A 23,470-nucleotide genomic window follows, 5' to 3' on the forward strand; every position below is an offset into this window, starting at 1 on the left:
TTCACGCAGTTAGCTGCAGCCAGAGTACTGATTCTAGTAGCATCTTTCAGGATTGTCCTGTATGTTATTCAGCCGTTAAAAAGCACACAGAACAAAGTGGCCTAGTTCCGTAGTTTGAATTAGCTCACAGTAAAATGCATTATCTTTAAAGGACGGATGCCAGAGGTGAACCTGAAACTCATAGTTCTGCAGGAATGCGCTCTGACTACTATGCTGCTGTGAAGCTCCGTCCGTGGTCGCTTTAAAGTTTTGACAAAGTGATGTTGAATAGAAGTGGACCACACATCAAAGTTGATTATTTCAGTGTTTCAATGGCACATTGCAGCAAATGTTCCATCTTTGGAATGAACAACAATAACAACACATTTATCATGGGTGTCCTTTTTTCAGGCCTTCGCAGAAGCCCCTTGAACTGTCGGTGCACACGTTTGCTTTTTCCTGCATTCATACAGCCCTTGTGAGGTTTGAGAAAACTTCCACTTTTCTCATCAATAATTACCATTTGAATTCTAAATCATACTCATTTGCTATTTTTTTATGCCTTTCTTTTCTTCCTCCATTGCATGTCTGTCTTTCTTTGACTGTTGAAATGTTAAATAGAATTTTTGATTTATTCCTCGTTCCTCAAAATAAATAAAAGGTACTGAAAAATAATTTGTGCTTAAAAATAAACCCTTTATTTAAATGTTTCTGCAATAGTATAGTATAGTATAGTATAATATATTTATATGAAATGGAGAAACAATATACATTACTACAATATTTCAGCAACAAGTTTAAAGTTAAGCTTAACCCTTAATCTTCAGCTCTTCTGCTTTTTGGCTTGATGACCCCTCATAACAATCATATCCCATAGTACATAATGTGGCCCCGCATTGAATTGTATTGCTTGCCCCTGCTCTATATAGTTCATAGACCATATCGGGTCTCCAGACAGCGACTTCCTGCCTTTCAAAATAATACTATTTGCTATTCTGTGTAAAAAAAAAAAAAGGGGGGCAAATTTGTTTTTCAGTGGTTTGTGAAAAACTCAAGCACAACTGTAATTCTCTACTTCGACGGAAAGCCACAGTTTTGCGAGGTCTTATTTTGAAGAATCCGCGTCAGGGAGTTAGCAGGTGACGTCACTGCGTTGACCCAACTACCTGCGGAAGAAAGTGGACGCAGTTGACGGGAGACGCATGGAGGTAGTTTTAAATGCCACTAAATGGTTTTCCGAAGATGCACGTCAGGCGTGTATCCAGTGTAGACCTGGCTAGTAAGAAGCTGAAGAGAGCGTTCGCCGGTGACAGTTTTATTTTCTGTAACAGATCAGAGTCCGCCGCCTTCTCTCTGTATTGTGTAACATTTGTTAAACGTTACTAGGCCCTTTGCATAGCCGAATGAATACTTTCATAGATCCCTGAAATATTTAGAAATAAAAAGATCCGCTATATTGTTGATTGTGCATCTTGCCGCAGTTTCTTGTCTGGCATAAGCTCCATGTTCACATTAGATTGTCCAGATTTTTAAACTCTCGTAGACCTTTTTGCTGAACTGTGACACACTCCAGGTGATATCATCAGACAGGTGAAAGGCCTCTTTGCTTTATCCACTTGTCAGCTAGTAATAGCAATCGTGGATACCAGTCATGGAAATGGGCAGTCGTGAGTCTATTCTTCAGAGTAAAGATTTCACAAGCTTGAAACGCAGATGGTGATTTAACGTTGTGGTCCAAAAAACATGAAATTATTCAATGTTTTAAAAAGCAATGATAATAATAGTAATACTAAGTATGATATTGCTTTCGCAGCCTCAGAAGAAGCTGCTAAACTCAGTGGACAGCTGTGTGGATGAGGCGCTGTGTGGCCTGGTCCGGGCCAACGCTGGTCTCTCTTTACTGAAGGGCCACCGAGTCGTGCTCCGCTCTGATCTCAACCAACTGAAAGGGAAGGTGGGTCTGCTGTCAGGGGGAGGATCAGGACATGAGCCGGCACATGGAGGTATGATTCTGATGAGATAGAGGAACAACACTAGATGCTTGTTTGTGATGATTCCTTTTTTCTTCTTCTTGTTGCTCTGTGCATCTCCAGGTTATGTTGGTGCAGGAATGTTATCGGGAGCAGTTGCAGGCGGAGTGTTTGCGTCACCACCTCCAGCCAGCATTCTGGCTGCTATTCTCTGCTTGCACAATGCAGGTAGACAGGAATTTCTTTCCCTTCTCTGAGTTATCCTCTGAGTTATCCCAGCAATAGTTCTTAACTTAGGTCTTCCCAAACCATTTTTTCATAGATGATGGTATAATGTCATGGTGTTTAAAAAAAAAATGGTGTAAAGTATACACTTGAAGAGTTGTTCCCTCCGCAGGAGTCTCAGGCGTTCTTCTTATCGTAAAGAATTACACCGGAGACCGTCTCAACTTCGGCCTGGCTGCTGAACAAGCGCGGAACCATGGTGTCGCCGTGGACGTGGTGATTGTAGCTGATGACTGTGCTTTCCACCGTCCAAGCAAAGCTGGCCGAAGAGGCCTTTGCGGAACCGTTCTCATCCACAAGGTGGGCTATCAACTTCACCTTCAGCAAAGAAGCTTGTAGGTGGATTCACTGTGCAGTTACGTAGGAAGTTGTCATTGTAGAAGGTTGTTACAGCTTGCAGTTAAAAGTTACAATTATGATTTAAATGCTGTAAATGGTATTTTCATTTCCTTGATATTACTGTTTTTTATTTATTACTTTAACCCTTAACTCTATTTTTTTTAACTTGAAATTTGCTCTAATATGATGTTGCTTGTTGACTTTGTTTTTTCACCTTCAGCTGGCTGGGGCTTTGGCTGAGGAAGGTTGCTCCTTACACAATATGGTGTCCACGTTGACTGAGGTTGTGAGAGGCATTGGTAAGTCTGACTCACCAGTTGGCGATTACACCACTGGGAATAGATGTCTTTTACTTTTTGGGCAGGAACTCTGGGTGTAAGTCTGTCTCCGTGCAGTGTTCCAGGCTGTCTGCCCACGTTTGACCTTCCTCCTGGAAACATGGAGCTGGGTCTAGGTGGGAACAGGAAGTGGTATACATTTTTGGAGTTTAGTTCTGAAAGAATTAAAAATGAGTAAATTAATAAAATACAAATATTTAAAGCTATCAAAGATCCATTATCAATTTATTGGGGATTTTGTTTTTACAATCCGGTCCAGGTATTCACGGGGAACCTGGAGTCAAAAGGTCAAAGGTGAGTCAGCCACAGTCACCCCAGTAACGCCATCGTCCTCAGCTTTGTTTCAACCTGTTTTTTTCTTGAGGTTGTTTCTGCTGATGAAGTTGTGAAGACCATGATTGACCACATGACCAACCCTGAGAGCCAATCACATCTGTCACTTAAGCCAGGTAGTTGCATAGTCAACCTTGTTTGTCTGTTGAGCCGATGCTGATTTAATCTTTGTGTGTGCGCTTGTTGTTACACAGGAGACACTGTAGTTTTGTGCGTCAACAACCTTGGAGCGCTGTCATGCCTGGAGATGGCTGTCGTCACAAGAGCTGCGCTCATCTATCTGGGTAACACACTAGATCTCTGGAGCATCAAATACATTCAGCCTCAAAATGATTCTTACCTCTTGAAAAAAAAACATTTTAATCCAGAGTCTTTATTTGCAAAAGATATCATGCAGGTAATTTCTGCGTAGCTTACTGTATATCTTCTTGTTACTCAGCAAGAGTGGTTAAACTTTACTTCCATAAGTAAAGATATGGGCAAAAGATATTTTTTTCTCCTATGTTCACAATTATTCACAACCCTGGCAGAGACACAGAAGAAAAACATGTCATGTTCTGTTTTCTGTAGTTATCTCAAGATGTTCCCATGAAATAAACTCTTTTTTTGTTGACCATATTTATGCAATGATCAAAATAGCGTCTTTCCAGTAGAGTATAAATAGATGGAAAATGTTCTGGTCGTTTTCTGATCCTTATGGCCAGGAAGAAGGAGCTGAGTAAGGATCTGTGTCGGTGGTCTCGTGCATGTTCACAGTAAAGGAGAAGGCCTTATCAAAGCAGTATGATGTCCCTGTGTCAACTGTCCAGAGCTTCTGGACTGCCAGGGGTATGTAATAGTAAATGTGAAAATCAACTTTTGCCCATATATTTACTTAACTAAAGTTGAGCTCATATGTGAGTTTGTGCCTAGCAACAAGAAGACATAAGATACACAGGAATTACCACAAAAAAAAAAAAAAAATAATTCTTGAATTTTTTTTTATGGGGTATAAATCATTTTGAGTCCGAGTATATTTTCTTGTCCAATGTTGTAAATGACGGGCCTGACAAGCAGTTGTGGCTTCATTTCACAGAAAGTCTTGGAATGAAGATTGCAAGAGTGATGTCTGGTTCCTTCATGACATCACTAGAGATGGCTGGAGTATCTCTGACCTTGATGAGGTCAAGCCCGGAAATCCTCCGGCTGTTTGGTGAGAAACTGTTTTGTCATACTTTGATGCGACTGTTGATGTGACGAATGACAAACAAAAGAGCTGGTGAGTTTAGTAGACACATAGATTCTTGTCTTAGTTAATTAAAGCAAAGGAGCTACAAGAAAAATGCAAAATGTATTTCATGAATTACTGTAAAATAAACTATTCTGTTGGAAATAGTCATGTCTATAGAGTTGTTTCTTTCAAAGAGGGGCCAAACTCAGATGGTTCAGACAAGTCCAGGAGAGGGAATGAATCAACGTTTAGTTCAATCTCCTGTAAAGCATTGTTATTACATCGTATGACCTACACCTTATTGTATTATATAGCAGTGCTTCCGATTGTATACAGTGCAGTCAACATTTCACAGAGATTGAAAAGGAGCAAAGCGAAGGACAGTTCATAATTCCTGCCCTTCATCCCCTTTTTACAGAACAGTGGTTATGTGTAGACTGACAGAGAAGAGGACGAACAATAAAGTTTAAAGCACTTGCTGTATGAAGAATTGAAGATGATATGGTTAAACCTATGCTCGTAATGTACTGTAAAAATGTGTGACTTTCATTGTTTAAAACAATGTGTTACAATAATGCTGAGTAATCGAATAGAACATGTTTTATGGAGCGACTGTAGTGAAAAAACACATCCTTGCATTATCTTCTAACCCAGATTTGAAGACCAGCGCCCCCGCATGGCCAAATATCAGCAACTTGCACGTGAGTGAACGAAACTACGTAACTTCCAACGAGACTTCCAAAGCGGTATCACTGGACACGGTATACACTGAGGGTTAGTAATTGTATAGTGTAATTACAATAAACGTCACCTATTCACTTGTGTTATTACTGTCAATGAGTAATGTCCAGGACATGACACGTCTGTGCTTGTCCCCCAGGATCTTTGAGTGCTGTGATGCGATCAGTGTTAGAAAAAGTGTGTGCTATACTGCTGGAGAAACAAGAGGAGCTCAACTCCCTGGACCGAGCCTGTGGGGACGGGGACTGTGGGAACACTCTCGCTCAGGCAGCCAAAGGTGGGTAACTGGGAGACAACAACTGTACAACTGCGTCTCGCAGTTGTACAGTCTGTTCCTGACGGCAGCTGCGGGACACATGACTGACAGCAGTGGTGATGCTGCTTCCTGGGCGAGTGCGTTGCATGCTGGGACTCAGGCCATGAGACGGTGGGTGGTGACAAGTAACTGACAAGCTTTAGCCATGGTGTGATTATATCTGTGTGCTCAGATAATTCATGATGATGTAGAAACTCTTGTTGTCCTCCAGATATGGGGGCGCTGACCCTGGAGATAGAACCATGGTGAGGACACAAAACTATCTCCTCCATTCTGGGATCAAATAGTGACTATAACCAAAAATAGCTGTCCGCGTCTTCAACACACCACTTCTCTCTCTCTAGTTGGATGCATTGTGCCCAGCAGCTGAGGAGTTCATGAAAGTAACTACAGTTCCAGCAGGTGGCTACATGGCTGTGCTGCAGGCTGCTGTGGAGGTATTGTCTGAAATGACTTCAGTTGTATCTCACCTTCTCATCCGATTTTCTTTTTCGCTCATTACTTTATCCAGAATGAAAAATAAATAGCTAGTGCTACAGCCTCTCAACAAGGTCGAGTCCAACACCTCTCAAGCTTGACCTCACCAAGACAATAGTTGGACTGAGGCACGGCTCCATGCCAGTTCCCATCCCAGCTCATTAGAACTGACGAAACCTTCTGGATAGGAGGCGAAACGTTTTCGTTGACTGTTACTAGTCCGGGTGACCTGATTCAAACCTTTGCTGTGTGCCGGAGTAGCTCTTCCTTTTTGTCTTGTATAAAGGATCATCTCAACAACACAACTTGACCAAAAAGCAGCCGGCTCAGCGGCACAGCTCATTTGGTGAAGAGCATGACACTGGGTTGGAAACATGGGTTGGCCAGGCCTACAGTAAGCAGGGGAAAATAAAATGGATGAATAACTACTCATTGGAAAAAAATAAAATTTGACATCTACATTAACACTGAATGAGGAAACATGATCTTGCAAAAGCATCTTACTTAGTGTTCTGCGACAGCTGTTCTGCATTCAGAGTCCGAGTGAGTTAAACTCTTTCCTAATGCGTCCACAACACAACTGTTCTTCCATAAAACTAATGCTCTGTAAAATGCAGTCTCAGAGGCGGTTAATGTCTCCTTGTTAATGTGATTCTATTGTGACATGGCGTCATGTTTGCTTACATTTTCCGTCAACAGAGGGCAGCAGCAGGAGCAGACTCCACTCGTGACCTCGCAGCGAGGGCAGGGAGGTCCAGCTACATCGCAGCTGAGCGACTCACCCTACCAGACCCTGGTGCTGTGGCAGTTGCTGCCATCTTCAAAGCAGTGTGTGAAACTCTAGAGGGACTTAAGTGAACTTTTGTTGACCAAGTCTTGTTATAGTAGATTGATCGACATGTTTTAGAGCAAGCAGTGCAAATCGGAATTACGAAACACTAGTAGATGTTGGCAACTGAACAATATTGACTCTAAAGAAGGTTCCTTCTGTTGCATTATACACTACAGGACAGCAGTCGAGTTCAGGACCTCAACACACATCATAACTTCAGTATGGCTGATAATTGACTGATAGTCACCACCAGTTTTAAAGTAGTTGTTTAAAACTGCAGGATTAATGCACTGTTGTCAGCATCTTGTGTAACGTGTGAGAGAAAGCAAATATCTGAAACCTGCTTTAAATTTAAATGAGTTTCTCTTCTTATTCCTGAGGAAATGCAATCTTACTCATGTTATTTTCTATTTTCTAATTAAAGCAAGTATAGAACTGTTTCAACTTGGAAAAGTTATTTTATTTTGCCACTTGGCTTGATCAGTTCTGACCCTGGCATTATTGTATGAAACAGGAAAAGGTGTTGACAGATCCACCAATGTGATTGTTCATGTTTGATGCGTGCGCTGAAGTGTTATCTCATATTGTCAGGCAGGAAATGATGATTTTGATCTTAATATTGCATCACACCCTCCCGGGGACAAAATGAACATGCAAGCAGCTACTTTTACACACCCTTTTTTTAATAAGAGAAAAAGTTGTCCATTAGTTTTAAAAATGTATTTATCTGAAATATAATTTCACATTTTCGTAAACCTGGACAACACTAAAATAGTTAATGCACAGCCCACCGAGCGCTTGCACCAGCAGACACTCAAGCGTCCCACCGGATCTGCTTTTTTTTCTTTTAAATTAAAGGCTTAAACCGTCTCCTTATCCATTCATCGGTTGTTGCTAATACTATAAATTAAATGGTCCCATGATTATTGGGTTTATGTATTCATTTTTTCCTTGGTGTCAGAATATATCTTATTCAGTCAGTTGGAAAGAACTGTTCTGGAATTATTAAAGAACTGAATAAATTAAATGTTTTCAAGTGGTTTGTATCGACCAGAGTTTGACCACTCAAAATGGCATCCAAAGGGTAGGTCACTTCCTGCTTGAGCTCAAGGCCAAAATAAAAAGTTTAAAGGGAAAGCAGGTCTCTTATCTATGATGTCATTTTTCTGGGACAGATCTGACGCCATGCAAATGAAAAGATGAGCAGAAGCACAAAAATGAAATGACAATACACCAAACATAATTTTTGTTAACACACCCTCACTGCCATGGGGTCATATAAACTGACGTTGGAAAAGTGGACTTTTGCGTCTTACACTGACGCCACAGGCGAGATAGTTGCTCTGACACAAAGACATGAAGCAGATGCTCAGGTTTTCATTGAACCGTTCTGCGTCTGGTGCTTTAGCTTGATGAAGCCCACTGAAAGGTAATGCCATGAACTAGTTTTACAAACTCTTATCTGGGTGGTGGAATGGAGCAGCGGTCGATGAGGCTTCATGAAACAGTATCCTAATTTTCAGAGCTCAGTAGGCGGCGCGATATGAGGTTTCACATCACTGACAAAGGAAATGAAAAACCTGCTCAACATGATGGTTTTCAAAGAAATGTATCTGACACCGAAACGACTAGATGACCCTGGAGAGGAGACTATAAAGATTGAAATTTACTGAAGGTTAGCAACTCACAAGGATTAAAATAAACACACACGCACAAAACATATGCATGAAGAAAAAAAAAGCCCTCACACACACAGTTACACATAGCCACAGATCCAAAAATAGGGAATGTGGGAATAAGGGGCAGATGTCATAAGAACTGACCTCACTCTGCTGCTTTTGAATCTCTGTGTCATGTAAGAAGAACTATTGCCTGAATTGTGTGCCCTGCCATGGACTGGTATGTATGTATATATATATATATATATATATATATATATAGAGAGAGAGAGAGAGAGAGAGATATCACTCTTTAAAATCATTTTATACTAGTAGTACTGCAAATACTGTATCGGTGGCAAGTACATTGAACATAAACATATATCATTACTTGTGAGATACGAGCAATATTTAGGATATATATTTAGCAAAATATTTATAATATTTTGCTGCAGGGCAAATTAAGGTTGAAAGAGAAAAAAATATAAAGGTTACCTTGTTTCTCTTTCCAGATAATTGACTAGCTGTGTTGCAAGTCTGTGTTTTAAACTGTGTCTGTCTCTTAAGTTTGGACCAGTTGACACAAAAGGTAAAGGACTTGACATTTCATCCCACAGAAGCAACAAGCTGAGGGAGCATAAAACTAGCTACAAATGAGCAGTTTTATGCTCAATTCAAACACATGCCAGAGGAAACAAATCACGACATATGTGAAAAGAAAATGGCAAATGTACACACTCAGCAACACCTCCAATTGACGAGCACGGCTGAGGGTGGCACTGCTGGCGTACATGGCAGGAACATCACATACAGAAACTTTCACGACTTCACAGAAATCATTATCCCAGCAATTCCGATCTGCAATGGAGAAAACACAAATTTTAGTAGCAGAATTTTAGTGCCAACAAGGCATTCTGAACCCCCCGAGTCATAGCACAGTGATCATTACATGAGTAGTTGATTTGCAGGCGTCGTTGGTTCGGGTCATTCGGCTCCCCGGGACGCCAATCGCTGTTCGTGATTTCTCGGCCGTCAATCCAACGCCAAACACTCGTCTTGGAGAGATCAAATAGCATCATGAAAGTCAAGCTGTCAGACATTAATGTATGTTCATTATTTAATCATGATGCACTGAAACTTTGTTCACCAAGAATTTTTGACCAAAAATGGCTCCAAAACGCTTTTGGCTGAAAGACTTTTACCACCGAAAACACACTGCCGAAACCAGATAACCAGGTGTGATGACGCAAGCAAAAGCTCGGGCCGTGTGAGAGATGGTCTGTATACCGCCATTATGTCTGCAGGGAGGAGATATTTCTGAGAATGTCTGGTGAACAACGGTGGGTAAAGCTGATATTACTAGCAAAAATGCATTTGGATAGCTTTTCTCTATGATGCACTTAACTGCATGCTGGAAATCCTCTGGTTCTTGGCTGCAAATAACACTGACAACAAGCTACTGCCACAGTCACGTAACCACAGAGGGTCTGAATAGGGAACATTATCTCGCTTCTTTCCTCCTTGGAGCTGGTAACAACAGAGACTTGCTCCTCTGACCTGACAGCTGCAGACGCTGTCCCTTTAATTACAGTGGACCATGGAGTTATTTTAGAGTCGGTCAATGCTTGTTACACTGAGATGTATTCGAACATCATCATGACTGTACTCAATCCATGCTATAAACACCACGTTTGGATGAAGAAACAAAGCAATGGATAGGTGCAGAGAACGCAGAATTGCAGAACAAATGACTCCATGGTGGTCTGCTATGCCTACTGTTCATGCGTCCAGTGGTAATAGTTGTTGCTGTGTTTTTGACCAACATTGAAAACATTGTTATCACTTATCAGCAAATGTACTTGTTTTGAACGCACTTTGTTTTTGCCATTGCTTTATTATGTGAAGCTTGATCACTACTCCATGCGACTAAAATGCAATGATTTTGAACACAGTTATGGGTTACCTCATTTTTGGTTTTTGGTTTCTATGATTGATCTACCTCTTCTCCAGCTGTACCGCCAACCCATGAGACAGGCAAAGTATTGGCACCATTTCTTATCAGCTCCTGGATTAGTTGGTGCTCAACAATGTTCTCAATGGATGCAAGGTTTCCACCCATCAACTGACAGTTGTCCTTCAGTGGACATTGAAAAAAAATACATCTTGTCATGAAAATGTTATCTTGCTGAGTAGTATCTCCCAACACTTCTTTTTTTTCTATACCTGTGCTTGGGTCCAGTTCATTTGTCGTCTTTCAATGTAAAAACAATGCCCATTGTAGAAAGACCAAGACTGAGGACAAGAGTTGACCTGTTGACTGCTTCCTGAAATTGAAACATAGAATTATTATGAGGATAAGCGAAGGAGAATATTGAGACGGTTCAGGTTCTCAGCGCTTATTTCATTGCAGTTCAGCAAAGAACGATGCGACCTATGTGCGTTAACAAGTGCAAAAGCCAATGAATTGTGTTATCTTTGTTTAATACTTGTGTACCGAGCTCTGAGAAGTCACAGCCTCTGTGCAAATGATATTTTCCATTACAAAACTATTTTTCCCCTGATATTTACTCACAGAACGTGATCTTGCACTCACAGTAACTATTGCTCATAAATTGTCTTTTGTACTTTAAACATTGTGTGTTACCAGGAGGTCTTATTCAGCTGGAATGAATTAATGAGTAGATAAATACCCTCATGGTCATCACCTGGACTAAACTGCAGCAAACCCTGTTAGAGTATGCATTGTTTTGATGACTTATTCATATCTTATTTCTGCTCAAGTACAAGTTCACCTTTAGTTTTTAGCTAAGGCAATATGGACCTTAAAATTGCGACTACCAATTTACGGCAGTAGTACAATAATTCAGAATTGCTATATAAGTCAAACCAGCACCCATATATGGGGGAGATATCTTCATTTCGCAACAATAAGAAGTCGGCTAAACTGTTTTCCCAGTAACCAGGCAACCGAAAACCAGAACCAATGACACAGATATCTGACTGAGATCAGTTCTTTGGTGACTTTGAACTGACATAAACATCACACACACCCCACCCTCCGACCTGCGGTGAACTGCCCATGTGTCCTCACCTTTTTATCTTTCATGTCTGCTTCATCGCACCAGTACGCGCCCTGTCAAGTAGCCCCCCTCCCATCTCCCTTTGCTGTTAAGTATAAAGCTTTTTGAAAACTGAATGTTATTGCTACAGAGGAATATTAAATAACAGATAATAATAATAATATATAAATGCAGTAGCACAATAGGGATCTCTACTATAAGTGATGTGATTTACGCGGGTAATATATTATATAAAATATTTTGGACCGTCCGGAAATATTTTGATTGAAATCTGCTTGTAGTCAAGTACCTGTGACTTCAAAGAGCTAAGATTTTGTCCCAACGTTGTCATTTTTGGCTTATTACGGCACAAAAATAGTATCTATCAATATCGAGGCAACTTTAGTGGACTGAGAAAACTCACCAGATGCTGCAGACAAGCCCACAGTGGTGCATAGTAATGCAAACACCACCCAAGTCTTCATGTTCAAGTTGTATAAACGGAGGAAGGTCTCGTTCGCAAAGTCGGTTGAAGGTTGACTCTCAGTCTTGAAATCACTCTCAATTGTCACTCTCATGTGCTCTGTCGCTGGGTGTGACATGTGACCTTCTGTAATGGGAAATCCTACCAGGAGTGGCGATCCTAGATCAGATTACTCTCTGGACACCCACCAAGTGTCCCCCAAGAAACGAAATAGCTTTGGTAGCGTCAATATTGACAGAAAGTTGTGGATCTGCTGTAAAGACGGAGACACAGATTTGGAATGTAGTTCGCTGTGGAGTGAGTGGTTCCAGTGACAGAAAAAGCCACATCCCAGTGGATGAAAGGCTCTTTCATCACAATCATCATTTGAGTAAATGAGGATTCGCTACCTTTTATTTTATGGACTCAAGATGTTTAGATCACATACCTGTCAACTTATAGGTGTTCCCCGTATTCTATATGTTTTTTACAATTTCAAATCATGTACGGCGTATAACAACTTTTATACGGGGAAAAATAAATTAGAACAAAAATAAATCCCACTGACGTTTCACACCAGATCTCGACTCGCCAATTTCGGATCCAAAACAGATCGTCTCAGTCGGCGCATCATGCTAGTAAAAATTATCCTGAATCGCGCATTTATTTTTCTCGTTGCTTTCGGCTTTGACGATAGGAGTGTGTGCGCATGCGCGTTGCACTGTGGCCCACTTTCGTTGTTTTGAATTGTGTTGCAAGAGGAATAATTCAGAGATTCTTCCATGCTTACTTCTATGATTATTTTGATTGAAAGACACTATGGAAGAATTATTTATTTTAAAACATGCCGCACATGGTAAATGTAATGCAACACCTTTTATATACTGTATGTTATCTTTGTTATCATTTTCCAGTACATTGTCTGTCTTGCTGTGATGTAAATAGTAATAATAAAATATTAAAATGCACCGCGATTGTGTTTGTAAAGTTTCTTTTCAATTTAGAAGGGGAATTGCACCTCTTTACAAGGGGAGTTATTGGCAGAACTTGACAGGTACTAGATTAGATTAGATTAGGCCTTTATTCTTCCCGCAATGGAGACATTTGGGTTGTTATGGCAGCATACAAACATTAAAGACATTACAGACATTAAATACATTAAAGACATCGACAACGTACCAACACAGTCAACACTGCAGAAACTGCAAAAGAAAACTGAAAACAGAAATATTGAGTTAATAAGAGGTAATAATTAATTCATTGTGATTAATCACACTTTCTAATATTTGACACCAGAAGGATCAAATTTAAGTTGAATTTGTACACATAATCTTACACATCAGGATCACAGTGCTCTGGTGAACTCATTCCTGCATGAAGTGCACTGAACACCTTTTTTGTGCTTCAATCCTGTGCTTGAAATTGTCTGTCCATCAGCACAATATCATTTAGTCGTCTTTAACATGGATATTTTAGTCATGACGTCACATTATGTAATGTGCCGCACCTGGAATTGGCGCTCTGAAAAATGTTAACAAAATTTTACACGCAATTAATTTGTTATTTACATTGGTGCAGGGCTTGAAACTGTGGTGCTGCAGCTGGTTACAAGTCTTCAAGTTCAAGTTCTGCACAAACAGAGAAATAGCCAGCCTTATTCATAAAGTTGGCTGATACACCCCTCCCCATCCGTCCTCAAATGACTCGAATGTGCTCTGTAGAAGGGCATGAGATATGACATCATGTTAACTCCCACTGGCAGCAGCGATGGCTGGACTGGGACAAAACAACAACACCCATGTGTTTTTGGTAGCCACCCATGATTTTGACATCATTGTCATATGTCATCAAAAGGTTTCAAGTGTCAAGTTTCAGATCAGTCAAAATTAAGCACAATTGTAGCCCATTTAAAAGAAGAATGATGTGTGAAGAATCGGACAGTGAAGGCTGCTATGGCCTTTACTGTGCTCCCCTGACTGTTTCACCCTCTGGATCTTCAACCTCAGCAATCGCATTGGGGAGAGAGTCCACTGAAAATGGTGGGGACTTTAGTTCTTGCTCGTGCTTAAGATCGTTTTAAAGGGAACTGTACAGGGAAATTCCTGGATCAGATCTTACATCAATGATGTGATGTGAGATCACATCAAAATTTTGAATTTAAGACTAGTGAAGGCATTCTATTCATGGTGTCACAAAGGCCTATTTTTGTTGTTGTTTTTTGAACTGTCTTCAGTTCAGAGAGCTGCATTCTCTCCTCAACTTTGGCCCAGCTCAGTTTTGGTGCAGTGAAATAGAAGCACTTCCTACTTCTCTCAAACTACTGTTCGGGGCAGAGGAATGACCTCCGGACCACATCAGCTCTTGCTGTGGGTGAATGGGAGATTGTTTTGGTCAGAGATGGATCAGATTTCATCTGAAACAAAATAATATAAAGCCTGTCATATTCTGCGATGATCACCATGGGCCAAATAGCAGTGCTTTGTTGGGTAGGACACATGACTATGAGGGGAAGTAGCAGACACGAATACTGACAGATGCATGGTGAGATTATTTATGTGACCATCCAATATAGTCATATGGTCTGTAAACGGCTTTATTTGATGTCATCCTTTTTTGGGGAAAGAAAAAGAAGATGGTAATGATGCGTTAAAATTTAAATGGCAGTAGTGGGACATCTTATGAACTGAAAGTGTTGAATACAGTGAGAGGCCTGGAATAGGAAGGGAAAGCCGCCAACAGTCGTAATGAACACTTAAAAGTGAAAGGGGAGCTTTTGAGGACGGTAGTGAGACTTGTCATAATGTACGAGTTAGAGCAGGGGTCTCAAACTTGATCGACCGAACGGCCACCGGAAACTAAAGCTGTGTTCCAAGTCCATCCTTAATCCTCAGCCACAAACATAATCCTCAAAAATGTGCATTCTCGCGAGGGGCAAGGACTGTCTCAATTCTTGTGAACTTTCTTTTTAGGAAATTGTGGAGCAAGATTGAGAAACGTGACATCCTCAGTATTGAGGAACTCTGCGATGACCCTTGGTATTCAGGAATACCCAGAATCCTTCACATAGTATCCAGAAAATAAAACATGGCGTCAAAAACAACAAAGAAACCAAATTACAAAATTAAGTATTTCCTTTGTTAATGGAGAAATAAAAGGCAAAACTGGTCCCAGCATGGTCCCTGATCGTGTAAATGCTCCTTGCCTCCCCCTTCTTCTTCCTTTTCTGAATTGACTGGTGGAACACCGCTTTGGCGTAATGCTGCCCCCAACAGGCTAAGGACGTACCTGCATGAAGGAGTGTCTCATTTCTAAAGAACGAAATCTTCCTTTAGCCTTGGCTTTGAGGAATGAGGTCGAAGATTATGAAACGAGTTGGAATCGAGGCGGTTTGAGGCTGAGTTACAGACCAGGGGGAGTCAGGGGTCTTGTGTTTTTGCCGCACATCATAAATGATTTTAATGTTAATCTTAAGCATGTAATGAAACCCATTTAGAAAATTAACAGGAAGGTACTAATTTAATGAATTAGAATAGTTTTTAAACCCACTTGAGTGGTTGATATGAAAACCAGTTGAAGCCTAATGAAAGGATATTTAAAAAAGATAAGTCATTGATGCCACAGATGTGCATCACAGTCATGGTGTCAGTGTTAAATAGCATGTTGGTTCTTGTTTTGAGGCGTTCTAGCATGGCCTGCAGGGTTGAAAGGCTGCTGGTTGACACTGGAGGCACAATTCCTTCTCGCCAAATCTACATGTCAGAGCAGCCAGGGTGAATACAAATGCCAATATCCTCAGTGTCTTCAGCGTAAAGATCACAGACGTTGACCGTTGGAAAACTCAGCAGAATGATCATATATGGAATCAACCCAAATAAAGTCTGAGTCCTGCTGGTGTCTTATGTCTGAACTTCCTATTTGGTGGTGTCACTTGACAGATATATATTTAATATATAATATACAAAGCCAAACAAGAGTCCCAGCTAATCCTTAGTTATACGCTTCTGTGTTTAATGCTTCAGCTTGAATGAACTGATAAGAGAGAAGCCTTCTGCTAAGGCTATGAACTTGTTTCACTATTTGTGGAGACAGAGAATCAATAGTGGACTTTGATGTCATGGAGACCTTTTAGAGGTGACCAGTATCTTCTCCTGAAGATTCCTGGCTCTGGAATACCTGACCAACTCATCAATCCTCTCAGATGAACTCGAGTAAACAGGTGGTGCACTGGCATAAGTGAATACCTATGGATGGCATATCAACCTGAAAATGTGCACTTCAACTACACACTATACACTGAAGGTTTTTTTTTGTTGCAGGTTTGGCAGATGTAGGGCAATATAGGGATATGGCCTTTAAAAAAAATCACGATTTCATACAATTTTGTTATTTGATTACTATTATTTCTCTTATCACTTATTTCAGGACAAAGACTCTTTTTTTCAATAAAAAAAAACAAAAAACGAAAAACACAAATACAAATATATACTATCTAAACAGAAATCAACTGTTATAAATACAATACCTTTGAAAACAAGTTATTTAAGTAACCATAGGGTCGCACATGGTAATCTGATTTACACCTGTGGCCCGCGAGGGTTGGGAAACTCCTCCTGGAATCTGTAGTCCGGATCATCCCAACCGAGACCAAGACATTATCGAGACTGGAGAGCATCAGTTTAAGACCCCAGATAGATATCAAAGAAAAACACAACAAAAATGCTCCTTTTACCATTTATTCTTACCAATTATGACAGTTTTCTCTCACGGTCTTGACCGGTCTCGAATAGAAATGTTGACTCCGACCGAGTAAAAACACGTGCGGGACGAGACTGAGACCCTAAAAAAGTGCTCTTGACACCGGTCTCAAGTACTACAGCACTAGGACAGAGTCTTTATGTTTATTTAATTCAAACATATTTATTTCATTTCCCCATAATTTTCTTCATCACGTGTCCAGTTTTGTCATCAGTTCATTTGTTTTCTCTCTTTTGTAGATTCGATAAACACAACTTGAGTCTCAGTTTGGTGCCGGTTAAAGTTTAACTGACAATTATCTTTGTGATGAGAGCGCGGTTTCATGTCATTTGACAAAGTTTAGGCTTAGTCGATTAGAAATACAACCAAAATTAAATCAAGTGTGACAGCATCAATTCATATCTAATATTTGAATGGGGCCCGTAAAGGGTGGCCGCCTGGGATCAGGAAGGTGAAGAAGCCCTGCAGTGCACACTAATTCGATTGTATGTTAGCGGGCACAAATCACAACATATCTGAAAGGAAGATGGCAAACAAACCCAACAACACATTGAATTGATGAACACAGCGGTTGAGGGTGGCACTGCTGACATAGGTGGCAGGGGCATGACATACTGAAACTTTGAGGAATTTACAGAAGTCATTATCCCAGCATTTCTGATCTGCAAGAGAATGAAACACCACTTTTAATGGCAGAAACAATTCACACTGCCATATAGCAATGTTAATTGTCCAGGCATTCTTAACAACACTGTGGCATCGCGCTGTGTACATTACTTGAGTAGTTGATTTGCAGGCATCGCTGGTACGGGGCATTCGGCTCCCCAGGGCACCAATCGCTGTACGAGACTTCTCTGCCGTCAGTCCAACGCCAAACACTTGTCTTGGAGAGATGATTTTAGACAGAATCTTTACAGTCACATGAAAAGATCATTTCATGATGAATCTACCTCTTCTCCAACTGTAGCTCCAACCCAGGACACAGGTAAGTCATTGGTGCCATTCCTTATCAACATCTGAATGTGTTGATGCTCCATGATGCTCTCAATGGATGTTAGGTTTCCACCCATGGACTGACAGTTGTCCTTCAGCAGACATTGGGAAAAAAAAAAAATAACATAACGTTCTCAGGCATATCATTTTTTTTTGTTAGTTTTTACCTGTGCTTGGGTCCAGTTCATTTGTCGTCTTTCAACGTGAAAACAACGTCCATTGTAGAAAGACCAAGGCTGAGGACAAGAGTTGACTTGTTGCCTCTTTTCTGGAATCGAAATGCAGAATTTTTTCAAGGACTTGTTGAGTAGAATATTGGAGTGATGGGATGGGATGGGATGAGGCTTCATGAAACAGTGTCCACATGTTCAGAGCTCAGTAGGTGGCGCTGTTGGTTTAAAAATGATTTGAGGTTTCATTGATTTTAGACCCAAGGGTGCCATCTTGTGGGCTCTGAAAATGAGGACACTGTTTCATGAAGCCTCATCACTAGAGTATTGAGACAGTTTGTTCAGGCAACACTACTTATTTGCAGTTGTACTGAAAATTCTTTCTTCTTTCTTTTTCGGCTTCTCCCTTCAAGGATCGCCACAGCGGATCATCTTCCTCCATCCCACCCTGTCCTCTGCTTCCTCTTCTCTCAAACTTGTCCTCCTTCACCACCAACATAAATCTCCTCTTTGGTCTTCCTCTCCACCTTCTGCCTGGCAGTTCCAACCTCAACATCTTCCTACCAATGTACTGGCTATCTCTCCTCTGTACATGTCCAAACCATCTCTGACTTTGTCTCCTAAACACCTGACCACATGTGCTGTCCCTCTGATATACTGCTCCCTGATCCTATCCATCCTAGTCACTCCGAGAGAGAAGCTCAGCATCTTCATCTCTGCTACCTCCAGCTCTGCCTCCTGTCTTTTCCTCAGTGCCACTGTTTCCAAACCATACAACATTGCTGGCCCCACCTTGTACACCTTCCCTTTCATCCTTGCCGACACCATTTTGTCGCACATCACACCTGACACTTTTCTCCTATTATTCCATCCTGCCTCCATTGCCCAGGACAGTTGAGACTAAGTACTTAGAATCCCTCACATTCTTTATCTCTGTATCCTGTAGCTTCACCTGTCCACTTGGGTCCCTCTCATTCACACACATGTATTCCGTCTTACTGCGGCAAACCTTCATTCCTCTCCCTTCTAAGACATACCTCTACCTCTCTGCCTTATCTTCCACTTGCTTCCCTGCTCTCACCACAGATCACAATGCCATCTGCAAACATCGTCCCATGGGCTTCTTGTCTCACCTCATCTGTCAATTGGGGTCACCAGTAGGGGCTCAGTCTCACCTCCACCTTGAACTCCTCTGTTACACCTGCAGCACACCTCACCACTGTCTTACACCTGGCATACTTGTCTTGCACCACTCCTACATACTTCTCTGCCACTCCAGACTTGCTCATACAATACCACAACTCTTCTCTTGGCACTCTGTCGTACACTTTCTCCAGGTCCACAAAGACACAATGGAGCTCCTTCTGGCCTTCTCTGTACTTCTCCATGAACATCCTCAAAGCAAACACTGCATATGTGGTGCTCTTTTTTGGCATGAAGCCAAACTGTTGCTCACAGCCTTCTGCCCTTAGTCTAATCGTATGGCTCATCAACTTTAGCCCTCTATAGTTGCCTTTTACTGCCTTCTTGTTCCCTGTTCTTTTCTCCCGGTTCGGCGGACATTTTGTGTTCTTTTGGAGATTTTGGTTGTTAGACTCTTTATTTGTTGCCCAGTGCTTGGACACTTGTTAAATTGTTCTTCGTTACTGTCGCCTGTCACTTGATACCTGCAATTGTTCGTTTTGATCTTTATGCGTTAGGAGCTAAAGAGCACCATCACTGGAAGAATTGAGACAGCTTTGTGTATTTTAATGGGTAAATGATACGAGGAGTGTTATTTGCTCTGAATGAATCAATATGCAAATACTCCCACCTTCCTGGCCACCACCTCGATTAAACTGCTGGAAACACTCACACGCATTGTTCTTCTTTTAGCATCCACCCACCTACGATTGTATCTGGAGGGACATGAGTCAACTTCTGTATTTGAGATCAGGATATAGTTGTGATGGGCTGATGATGCTTCATGAAACAGTGGACATTAAAAATGCAACCACCAATTTGCACCAGCTGTAGCATCACAATAAATCTGAATCACATTAAAAACCGAAGCAGCTCACACAAGAAAATGGAATCAGGAAAAAACTCTGTTTTAGTCTCAGCCCTAATTATTCATGACTTGGTAGAATAATAAGGCTGATATTGACAATAGCTTTCTCTTGCTGCCGGAATTTCTTTCAGTATGTTGTCAACTACTGTCATTACTCAAAACAAATACACAGTTGGCTGAAGTACAGTAGAGAGCAAACTATTTTCCGAGATCAGATCTGAAGGTAGGTGTACTGTGCTTTGAACTGACATAAACATCACATATAGAACTTGTGCTGGCTTGTCAGAAACACACATTAAAAAAAACATTCTGTCAATATCGAGCCAACGTTACTTAACCTAGAAAACTTACCAGATGCTGCAGACAAGTCCACAATGGTGCACAGTACTGCGAACGCCACCCAACTCTTCATGTTCAAGCTGTGTAAACATGAAAATAGCAGGTCTCAATCACAAAGTTGATTTAAGCTTAATCCCAGGTCATGAAATCACTCTCAGATGTGCTCTGTAGATGAGACAAGATGAACTGTAACTGGAAACTCCCACTGCCGACGGTGGTACGAGATAGAATTCCTCCCTGGGCAAGACACCCTCCTGTTGTCCCACCCCAGACTCACTCCATGGTGATATTAACAGGAAGAGTACATTGCAGTCTTTACTGTGGTTTATGCTTTTTGTGTTAACGTTTCAATGATGCAGTGCATCTTATCACTGTGCTCATGTGAAGTATGCTGACTATAACTTAGCAGCAATGCTAGATTGCTTTACATTTGTATCTTTTTCAGCTCTACCTAGTTTAATAATGTAAAACTTGAATCATCCCCGAGGGGCAACTAAGGTGCAACAGCAGAGCAGCCTGGCAAGTCATTACAAGTTACACAGTCATAAAAATAAATAAAATAAAAGCATTCTTGACTAAAGTGCAAAGTGACTCAGTGAGGTAGTTAAAAAAAATGGTTAAGAATAGCAGCAGGACACATAGCAGCAAGTGAGGGGCGGGGGGCCTGTGAGTGAGGGGATGTGCTGGAGTTGAACAGCAGCGTGGCTATGGGGACAAAGGTGGCTCTCCTCCTCTCAGTCCTGCAGGCAGGGCAGCGGAGGTGCCGCCTCTGCAGGGTGAAGAATGTGGGAGGGGTCCTTCATGATCTGGGCCTGCTATCTGAACACGTGTGCCAGTGTTCTGACAAGTGAGGCTAAGAACTTCAGAAGGTTGTCAAAGATGGTGCCCAGATATCTGTACTCCTCAACCACCTCCACTGGCTTCCCATAGATAGTGGTGGTGACAGCAGCAGCCAGCTCTCTCTACCTGTTGGAGAAGGTCACTACCATCTCCTCGGTTTTGCTAACGTTCAACTCCAGTTTGGAGCTATAACACCATTCCACGAACCACTGCAGAACAGGGTGTTGCGACGGGCCAGACAGCAGTGACAGGAGGACCGTATTGTCAGCATATTTCACCAGGTGGCAGTTGGGCTGGGACCTGCAGTCATCGGTGTAGAGGATGAAGAGCAGGGGGAGAGCACGCAGCCCTGGGGTGAGCCAGTGGAGGTGGAGCAATGTTGTTAGCTTGAACCTTCTGGGTCCACACCTCTGCGTTCTCGGTACGCAAACTGGGTCCAACAGGGGGTCTGTGACTCTGATGATGTGCTGTTTTGTGATCTTCTCCATGGCCTTCGTTACCAGTGAGGTGAGGGCCACTGGCCGAAGATCATTCAATCTTTTTGGTTTTGTTTTCTTGGGGATGGGGATAACTGGGGAGTGTTTCCACAACTGGGGGACCGTGTGACTGTCGAGTGAGTTTTTAAATAATGTCCGGAACACGCCCCCTAGTTGCTCTGCGCAGTGCCTCAGGACTCGACCACAGATGTTGTCAGGGCCCGGTGAGCTCCACTCTCTGGTCCCCCTGAAGGCTCTCACCACATCCTCTGTCCTGAAGGTGAGTGCAGAGCTGCCAGGTTTGAGTGAGGATCTGGTTGCCTCGAGCTGGGTGGAGTTGTCTGTCTCAAACCTGGTGTAGAAGGCGTTGAGGTCATCAGGGAGGCTCCCCTCCACCTGGATGGTGCCGGTGGTGGTGGAAGCAGTGTTCACAGAGGCCATGGTTTTGAGGCTCTGCCAGGCTGAGCGGAGATCCCCAGAGGTTCATTTCTGCTCCACTTTGTTCTCATAGTCCAGCTTTTTCTGTTGTGCGGAGCCAGTGAAGAAGATCCTCCTTTGTTTTTTATTAAGAATCTCTTTTAGCTCCTTGGTGAGACCATGGTTTATTGTTGGGGTAAACGGTGACTGTTTTGATGGGGGTGACGCAGTCCACTCAGAAGGAGATGTAAGATGTTACCGTCGCTTGAATGTTGATGTCATCAGAGGGAGAGAGGAGGAGGGTGAGGACGTTTTCTGCAGTCCACTGTTTCATGTTCTTGGTGACCTTCTTAATCCTTTTGATGACCGGGGTGTAGGCACGTGCTAGCAGGGTCGAGTGGTGGTCTGTGGAGCCCAGCGGGGGGAGGGGGAGTGCCTTGAGTGCATCTGGCACAGAGCCATAGCATATGTCCAGTGTTTTCCACTGCCGAGTGCTGCATGTCACATACTGTTTGGCATGAGCATCTTGTGTTGAGGGTGGTCTGAAGCTGTGGCTGAGGCTTGCACACTCTGGGTGCTTTTCTAGCATTCAAAGACTGTGCAAAGAAAATCACTCCTGTGAGACTTTCATTATTATGATTATTATGGCAGAAAAATGCTGAGATGTTTACATGTTTAAAGGGAAATTCCTCTGATTGTACTTTCCTTAACTGTGTGAGTTTTTTTCCTGTGATAAATGTGATGTGAAAGGAATTTAACCCTCCCCCACCCACCTGCAAAAAAAAAAAAATCACAATAATCCAAACATATTTATTTTTAATTGAAAATCAAATCATGGTAGCTGTTATTATATCTGCTGTGCAGTTAATTAATAGATGTAAAAATAAAAAAAAGATCAAAATCAACAGATAGAACATTTGTTTTTGAGTATTTGTATGAATGACCCTGGTTGTCTTCATGGCTGGTGTTTGCCAGTATTATTTGTTTGGCTTCCTGGTGCACACAGATGATTTGGCATCAGAACACTGATCATCATCCCAGCAACGCAGAACTGCAAGACAGAAACAAATGCGGATTGAGGTGTCTTCATTGTGGATTGGCTCATGCTATCATACTGTTAAGTCAACATCATCATCCTCTACCTGAGTAGTTTACATGCAAACAGTTTTGTTTGCAAACACCGCTGTTTGGCTCGTCAGCACACCACTGGGTGAAGTCGAACTTGGACCCATCACTCCACAGCCAAACGCTTTCCTGGAAGTATTTTTTGAGGTTAAAAATCGCTTTCAGTGATTTTGTTTTTTTCAATGTGCTTTGTCTACTTCACTTTGTTTTTATGACAACAGTACCTCTTGCGCATTTGAACCGCCAACCCAGATGCCACCAGTGTCCATTGTATTAGCCAGTATGATATCCAAGACTGCTAGGTA

General features: G+C 41.9%; 2 protein-coding genes across 3 annotated transcripts; one reads left to right on the forward strand and one right to left on the reverse strand.

The window, feature by feature from the left end:
• The first annotated feature begins 570 nt into the window (after positions 1 to 570).
• On the forward strand, positions 571 to 8,586 carry tkfc (triokinase/FMN cyclase). Its single transcript, XM_053861089.1, is given in 16 exon segments — positions 571 to 1,187; positions 1,793 to 1,982; positions 2,073 to 2,177; positions 2,347 to 2,534; positions 2,794 to 2,872; positions 2,938 to 3,027; positions 3,171 to 3,205; positions 3,276 to 3,360; positions 3,439 to 3,528; positions 4,320 to 4,436; positions 5,109 to 5,228; positions 5,335 to 5,469; positions 5,472 to 5,622; positions 5,723 to 5,756; positions 5,856 to 5,948; positions 6,688 to 8,586. Coding segments are annotated over 16 exon segments (1,677 nt in total). The 5' UTR covers positions 571 to 1,181; the 3' UTR covers positions 6,847 to 8,586.
• Positions 8,587 to 16,522: 7,936 nt separating this feature from the next.
• On the reverse strand, positions 16,523 to 20,493 carry LOC128756217 (type-2 ice-structuring protein-like). Of its 2 annotated transcripts, none has more exons than XM_053860542.1 (5): positions 20,320 to 20,465; positions 17,916 to 18,136; positions 17,706 to 17,840; positions 17,533 to 17,638; positions 16,523 to 17,417 (listed from the first exon to the last, which is right to left on the reverse strand). In XM_053860542.1, the coding sequence occupies exons 2-5, from the start codon at positions 18,096 to 18,098 to the stop codon at positions 17,260 to 17,262; spliced, it is 582 nt and encodes a 193-aa protein (XP_053716517.1). In that variant the 5' UTR covers positions 18,099 to 18,136; positions 20,320 to 20,465; the 3' UTR covers positions 16,523 to 17,259. The 2 variants fall into 2 exon arrangements, with proteins under 2 accessions (XP_053716517.1, XP_053716518.1); XM_053860543.1 differs by having other exon boundaries at positions 16,525 to 17,417; positions 17,916 to 18,016; positions 20,320 to 20,493.
• Positions 20,494 to 23,470: the final 2,977 nt, after the last annotated feature.

Source organism: Synchiropus splendidus, chromosome 3 (assembly GCF_027744825.2).
Source record: "Synchiropus splendidus isolate RoL2022-P1 chromosome 3, RoL_Sspl_1.0, whole genome shotgun sequence".
NCBI lineage: Eukaryota > Metazoa > Chordata > Actinopteri > Syngnathiformes > Callionymidae > Synchiropus > Synchiropus splendidus.

Coding starts and splice junctions, on each gene's coding strand:
- LOC128756217 (XM_053860542.1), bottom strand. CDS start 18,098: ATGAAGCCTCATCCCATCCCATCCCATCACTCCAATATTCTACTCAAC. Junction 17,639..17,705: donor GAGCTACAGTTGGAGAAGAG/GTAGATTCATCA, acceptor CATCTCTCCAAG/ACAAGTGTTTGGCGTTGGAC. Junction 17,418..17,532: donor CCTGCAAATCAACTACTCAA/GTAATGTACACA, acceptor ATTCTCTTGCAG/ATCAGAAATGCTGGGATAAT.